The sequence below is a fragment of the Pteropus vampyrus genome, unplaced genomic scaffold (genome assembly GCF_000151845.1).
Source record: "Pteropus vampyrus isolate Shadow unplaced genomic scaffold, Pvam_2.0 Scaffold285, whole genome shotgun sequence".
In the NCBI taxonomy this organism is placed as follows: Eukaryota; Metazoa; Chordata; class Mammalia; order Chiroptera; family Pteropodidae; genus Pteropus; species Pteropus vampyrus.
Genome location: NW_011889066.1, coordinates 1,765,368 through 1,772,894, shown reverse-complemented (window position 1 = coordinate 1,772,894; position 7,527 = coordinate 1,765,368). Strand labels below are relative to the sequence as shown.

General features: G+C 37.6%; 1 protein-coding gene across 1 annotated transcript in view; it reads right to left on the bottom strand.

The window, feature by feature from the left end:
* Nucleotides 1–3,109: 3,109 nt before the first annotated feature.
* The window catches only part of TXNRD3 (thioredoxin reductase 3), a 50,491-nt gene continuing 46,073 nt past the window's right edge, over nt 3,110–7,527 (bottom strand). Inside the window, exon 16 of the mRNA XM_011376067.2 lies at nt 3,110–7,366. Coding sequence (XP_011374369.1) covers nt 7,304–7,366 — 63 coding nt within the window. The 3' untranslated portion in view covers nt 3,110–7,303. The remainder of the gene's footprint in view (nt 7,367–7,527) is intronic.

The window sequence follows — 7,527 nt, the reverse complement described above, 5'->3', positions numbered from 1 at the left end:
TGTTGAGACTGATGACCTCGAACACAGTTCAAGAGGGTATAAAAGCTTTATTACTCACATACTGTGGTTTTCAGGGAGAGCTGGGCAGATCCCAAAAGCTGGTACAAAAATGGCTTGAGAAAGCAAGGAAAGGAAATGATATTGGAGAATTTATGGTGATTAGGTTGTGGACTGGGGTGAGGATTCCACCCATGGTCTAGGGCTTTCACAGTTTGAACTCCCTGCTGGCAACAAAAAGAACACCTGGGTCTTCTTATCAGCTTTTCCAGATATGGGCAGAAGGGAAAGACAGAGGGGCGAGGCTTATGAGTCGTTGGCAAACATAAAAAAAAAATATGGTCATTTTATTACACTTAGTGTATTTAGACCATTTACATTTTCTAGTGATTATTGACATACTTGGATTAATATCTATCATTTGTAACTTTTTTTGTTGCAGTTTCTTTTCCCCCTTTTTCTGTTTTCTCTGGTTTTAATTGACATTTTATATTCCATCTTTGCTCTTTTCACATATTATACTTCTTTGAAATGTATTGACTGCCCTGGAGATTTTTCACTTTCAAATAACACTATATCGGTTCACATTGTCTAAGAAATCTTTATTTCTCCACGTTTGAAGGATAATTTCAATATGGAATTTTAGGTTTGTGGGTTTTCCTTAAAATATTTCACTTCACTCTCTTCTTGTTTTTATGGTTTCTGATAAAAAGATTGCTGTAATTCTAATCCTTGTTCCTCTATACATAAGGTTTTTCCTTCTCTCTGGCTTCTTTCAAGATTTTCTCCTTGTCTTTGATTTCCTACAGTTTGAATATATGCCTAGGTGTAGTTTTGAGGGGTATCTACTTTCTTTGGTGTTCTCTGAGCTCTGTGGATCTATGGTTTAGTGTCAGTAACTAATTTTGGAAAGTTCACAGACATTATTACTTCAAGTGTCTTATTTGCTTCATTCTCACTTTCTTTTCTTTCTGGTATTAAATTACACATTAAATGTTTTGAAATTGTCCCACAGTACTTGGATGTTGTTTTTCATTATTTTTTTCTCTTTGCATTTCAGTTTGGGACATTTCTATCAACCCATCTTCAGCCTCACTGATTCTTTTCTTGGCCATGTCCACTCTACTTGATTTCATCAAAGGCATTCCTCTTTTCAGTTACACTGTTTTTTGATTTCTAGCCTTTCCTTCTGTTTCTGTTTCATCTCTCTGCTTATTTTACCCATCTGTTTGTGCATATTGTCCGCTTTTTCCATTAGAGCACTTAGCATATTAATCAGTTGTTTTAAATTTTTGATGTAATTCCAACATCTCTGCCATATCTGAGTCTGATTCTGATGTGTGCTACCTTTTCAAACTTTGTCTTTTAATATGGCTTATAGTTTTTTGTTGGAGGCCAGGGGTGATGTACTGGGTAAAAAGAACTGAGGTTAACAGGCCTTTAATGTAAGAGTTTCTGTTTATAAGACTTTGATCTATCTGTGGGCTTATAGTTTTCATCAAAGTTTAAAAATTCTCCAAATATTGTTTTGCCCCTTGCATCCTTTCCCTTTCTTGGACTCTAATTATACATGTTAATTTGATATTGTTCCAGAGTTCGTTGGGTCTGTTATTACTTGCCAGTCTCTTTTCTGTCCTTCACTTTGAATAGTTTCTATCATGTCTTTAATTCATTACTTTTTTCTTCCATAGTGTCTAATCTGTTGATGATTATATCCAATGAAATATTCTTTGGTACTGTGAATAATTAATGAAGTCGGTCTATTTTACTCATTTTTACTTATCTCTATAGCCAGGACAGTGATCTTTGGCTCAGCTCTGAGAACTAAATTCATGGAATACTCACACAGTTACTTGTTAATGACATTATTACATATGTCTGAAGCAGCAGCTCAAGATGCACCACGCTGTGTTTAAAGTAAACATTAAGATTTATAATGTGCACTTGGTGTCATACTTCTGGTCCACATCATAGGTATGACCCTTCCCTTTAAGAACTCTGAACTCCAAGACTTGAATAGTGGGCTTCCATGGGTGTAGACATATCATGTTTCTTTGCAATTCACAGCTGAAAAGTATTCATATGACTCTCACAGAGACAAAAGACCTGGAAATCTGTATGTGACCTAACATTTGTCTATATACTTTTTTCATTCCTTTACTTTTTCTTTTATTGTAACAAATCTTAGGCATGAATATGGCTTTATGCTGAATCGTGTCTTTCCAGCAAATCACCAAACTAGCTAATGGTCATGGGACTTCCTGAAATGGGTATTTTCATTTCCACAAGTTATTTTGATTCTTCTGAATATCTTCCATTTTATTCATTATTTTTATATTTCCCTGTAACATCCTTGTGTGTTATTTCAATGATGTAGTCATTTCTGAGTCTCTTTCTATTCAGTTTTTTATGTATCACATTTTCCTGCTTCTTAACATGTCTAGTAATTTTTTATTGAATATTAGGTATTATTGTTGTTACACTGTTGAATGTTTTGTCTTCCTTTAATGAGTGGTTGGCTTTCTTTTGTAGGCAGTGACTTCTGGGTCATCTTGATCCCATTAAGACCTATTTTTAGACTTTATTAGGGTGGGTCTACAGTAGACTTGTCTCTAGGAATAGTTCAACTCTTCTACTAAAGCATGACTCCTTATGTGGTATGCATTTAATTTCTGGGGAGATTACTGAGGACATTGCTCTGCTGGTCAGTTAGAATTTTCCCCTATCTTCTGAGACCTATGGCAATTGTTCACCTATTACTGCCTGTCATTTTTTTGCCTGACCCTCTAGAATTTCACTCTGAGAATGTGTGGCTTAGAATTCAGCAGACTCAATAGCATACTGCTGCAGATTTTTGGATCTCTTCTGTATAGCTCCCACCTGTGTCTTCCTCACAACATACACCTACCTCAAACTCACTGAACTCCAATCTTTATTTTAGCTTAGCAAGACTGTCAGGCTCTGTTTGGGTTCTTCCTCGTATTTGTAGTCTGAAAGTTACTTCCATCTAGAAAGTTGGGGCAATCATAGGGAATCACCTCATTTGTTTCCCTTCTCTCAGGGATCAGTCCTGCACTGTCCACTGTTCATGCCTCAATGTAATCATTCTGTATTTCCTCCAGTTTGTTTATTGAGTAATGTTAAGTCTAGTCCTTGTTATTCCAGCATGGATGGAAGCATAAGTCTCAATGAATATTTGATAATTTCTTAAATAAATTCCTAAAAGTCTTGTCATTTCCTTCCTAAACACACTGGATGGTTCTCCATTGGGAAAAATAAACCACAACTTGAAACACTGTACAATTACTCAAAAACATATAAAGTGTACTAAACCATATTATACAACAAATTATCAAAGCTTGAACTGTTTTAACACTAGCTCATTCAGACCTATGTGTTATAAGAGATGACTACAGTAACAAGAACTCAATATGGTCTCATATATCTCAAATTCTAAAGACCACTGACATTGTTTTAGCAACTAGTTTATAAAATCTGACCAATTGCTGCCCAGACCTACTTACTAACCTTTGCCATATAACCATCCCTTTACTAACTGGAGCCTCGCAAATACTCTATATACCCTTCTCTCTCATTTGAGATGAGAGACTGTCAAGGTATTGCTCTCCCTTGCTAAGTTGAATGGTTTCTCAAGTAATCTTTCTTCACCTTTGACAATCATGGAGGCTCCAAGAAAGTTCAACAGGGACCAACCACAGCCAAAGCCCAAGACCATGGACTCAAGAAGCTCTCCACTAAGGCCCCTTGAGCTTTCCTGCTTGAGGTTTCCTTGTCTGGAATAATGAAGGGAGTTCAGCTAAGTCTGAGCTCTAATCTCTTTTTGTTAAAATTCCAAATCTGTATGAGTTTGTCTGCCCTAAGGAGAAAAGTCCTCCAAGACATTTGTCATTTGATGAAATCTGTACTAATTTTAATTTTCCTTGGTGAATACATTAGTTACCTATTGCTGTGTAACAAATTACTCCAAAACTTCATAGTTTGAAAAATAAGTATTTATTATCTCAGAGTTTCTGACAGTCAGGACTCTGGGAGTGGCCTAACTGGATTTTTCTGGCTCACAGTCTCTCGAGATTGTAGTCAAGCTGCTGGCTAGGAAAAGGCTTGCCTAGGGAATTATTCACTTCCAAGTTCTTTCACATAGGTGCTGGCAGACCTGTTTATTGCTGTTGGCTGGAGACCAAGTTCTCACCGTCTGGGCCTCTCCATGGGCTTCCTGAGAGTCATCATGATATGGCAGCTGCCTTCTACCAAAGCAAGTGATCCAATAGAGTGTGCATAAGAGTGACCAAAACTTATGCTGCAATCCTTGTATGACCTAATCTTAGAAGTGACAAATCATCACTTACATCATATGCTACTGGTCACACAGACCAACCTTGGTACATTGTAGGAGGGAACTACACAAGAATGTGACTACCCATACCTGGAGAATCCACCTTGGGGGCCAAGGTGGAGGCTGCCTATCACAGTGAAGTATGCCAAAGCACTGATCTGTCAGTAGTTCTCCTATCTATCTATTGTGTGTCTATAAGAGCTTTCCTTAAATAAGGCCCCTACTCGTCATCATGGAAGCTAAGATACTCTACATCAATATGCTATATGTTGGAAACTCAATAAATGTATTCAATTGTTATAAGTCTGTGAAACAGGCACTGTCTACACTTAAATGAAGACTAAGAAAAGTTAAGCAATTTATTTTTTCATACATCTAGTAAATCATGGTACCCAGGCATTCTCAAATCTGTTCTTCAAAGTCTAGGATCTTTCCATAATTCCCTGTTTCTTGTGACTGGTTCCTGGCTCTAAGCTGGCTCTTTCCAGCTTGGCCTCCCATTAACCCCTCGCTCACCTCACAATACCTCCCTACTCCATATTCCATCATACTGCATGGACCTTAAGGTCTCTAGGTTGTTAAGTGTGTTAGTCCCACAGCTAAAAGCCTTTTGCCCCATCCCTATATACCAGTTTTTTAAAAATTTGTTGAGCTAGCACCTGGCAAATTTCATAAACATTCCATGAGTGTTTGAAATGAGTAAGTATTCATGTTAAATAGTCTTCTTCCTCAGTTCATTAAATCGAGCCTGTTAATTGTGCTATTAAAATCTGCATCCTTACTGTTTTTTGTGTTTGACCTAATTAGTGAAGTATATGAAGATCTCTACTATAATGGAAGATGTTAATTTTTCCTTGCAGATCTGTATGCATCTGCATGTTATTAGATGCATACAAGGTTTATCTCACCATTATATGAACTGGTTGGGGGAGAGGGGTAAGGGAGACAGAAGGGTGTGAAGGAGCCAAATACTGGTAGGTTTATACCCAAGCCTTCTCTCTCCCTTGCTAAGGGGAGATAACTAGCCTTTCCAATGATCTGTAACCTGGACGGTGGTTACAGATTCTTTGGATGGATTCTTTCCTTCCACTCATGCCAGTGAGAAGGCAAGAAAGTATCTTTGCTGTCTCTTTCCGTAAGGCAGAGTGCTTTTCACTCATCCTTCTACTAGGAGTATAGTCCACTGGAGTCTGAGCTTTACACAAAGGTCCTATTAGAAACTTTACCTGAGGCAGGCCTGAGCTTTACGTTTACTGTCTTATGCTCATTGCAAAGCAAAACCCAAGACTCCCAGGGTTCGTGGTTTCATTTCATTTGAGATTCTAGAAACCCTTGGTTGTGTATGTGTACTGCTTAGCAATACAAGAATTATTTTATCTAGTATTTTAGTTGAAGTTTTAAAATTATTTTATCTGTTTTTAAAATTAAAATTATTTCTAAAATTATTTATCTTAAAATTTAAAATTATTTTATCTAATATTTTAGTTGAATTTGTTGAAAGTATCAGAGCCTTCTCCATAACTTTGAAATCCTATTCATCCCTCATGATTCAGCTCAAATATAGCTGCTTCCATTAAACTCAGTTCAATTATTCCTCCCCTACCCCACATCCAATGGAAATACATATCTTCCTGTTTCTCACCGTACCGTTTCTACCTCAATTATAGCAATTACTACACTCTGCCTCACTTTTTCCACAGTTACATTTGTATTTTTCTCTACCTAATAAAATAGCAAATCAATAATGGGATCCTATGTCAGTTATCTTTGGGTCCCCATCCCCACACCACTCCTTGCCTCCAGAGAGGATAGCAATATGTCCCTCTACGAACAGAGTTCCCTAATTGTTTATTGGCTTTAAATTTTTCTCTTAAAACATATGCTTAGAAATTATAACCCTGGAACTATCTAATCCTATGGCAATGGGCTAATGGCTGGTGTGTACTGCTCAAGAGAGCAAGTACTATCTAAAAGAGCGTTGAGCTGGGCTACTATGTGGTGTGTTCCTCAGGAAAACATGATTTTCTAAGAATCTTAGGTAGGTCTCCCACTACAGGGGCCTTTTAGATGCTGACAGGTGTGTAAATTCAAATAGAATCTCCTAATATCACCTATTTACTGAAGTTGATTATAATTAGATTATGGACTGAGTCATTTTAAAGTTTTAAATTAGAGTTCACATAATACAATATTGAAAACTTTTTATTATTCTGAAAATCAACATGAAAAAGAAATTCAAGCATCTCTCTCTGATATGAGATATTCTGCTCAGTTTAGAGACACTAAGGGTAGAATAATTCCAAGGCGGTTACCATCAGGAAACCAGGAGAGTGTGAAGCATGACGCAGGCTTCTGACTGTGGGTAAAAGTGTACTCAAAGGAGAAAATAGCTAACTAAACTCTTTCAGTGTGTGCAACTTTCAACTGTGAAAGTTGAATGCACCCCAGTCCTCTGCAGCCAGCTACTCCACGGATACCACTCACCAGTGACCACGTGAATCCCATGCCCACACACTGGAAGACTGCCATTTTAGAGTTTCATAACTGAGGAAATATTTTCACAGAAACAACAAAACAAGGGAATAAAAACACTAGCAACCAGAAAGATAACTTAAGGTAGTTGCACGTTTAAAAGGTCTTTCAGGGAAACTCAGTTCTGACTTGGAAGAGTGTTGGTCTTAGCTCACCTCACACAGGGTTCCGAACTAAGACGTCAAGGAAGCAGTGTAACTGCCTCTCCCAGTCAGCTGAGGCTGCTGAGCAGATGCCCACTGCTGCCAGTCTCCTTGTCTACATTCTCATCTGGGTGCTATGAAGAAAGCCCTGCACTGGGCCCTGAGAAACAGAGCAATGGCCCTGAGCACAATCTCACTTTTTCTGAGCGTTCTTATGTTCTTATCTTTCAAAGAAATGGAAATAGACAAGGGAGATTAGACAGCAGCAGCTCTAGCCTCAGCAGCCTTTCTGGGAGATGTCTAGTCCCGATGATTTTGTGATTTCCAAAGTGGTAAATATCTGTTAGAAGGGAAGAAAACAAAACAAATTTATGTTTATGTTCAGTATTGCTTTAAGAAAACACATTCTGAATATCACATCTATTCTCCTTTAAAACATACAAAGTAGTTACTAATACAAAAACTTTCTGATGATGTGCATTATAATAGTTTTTCAAACTA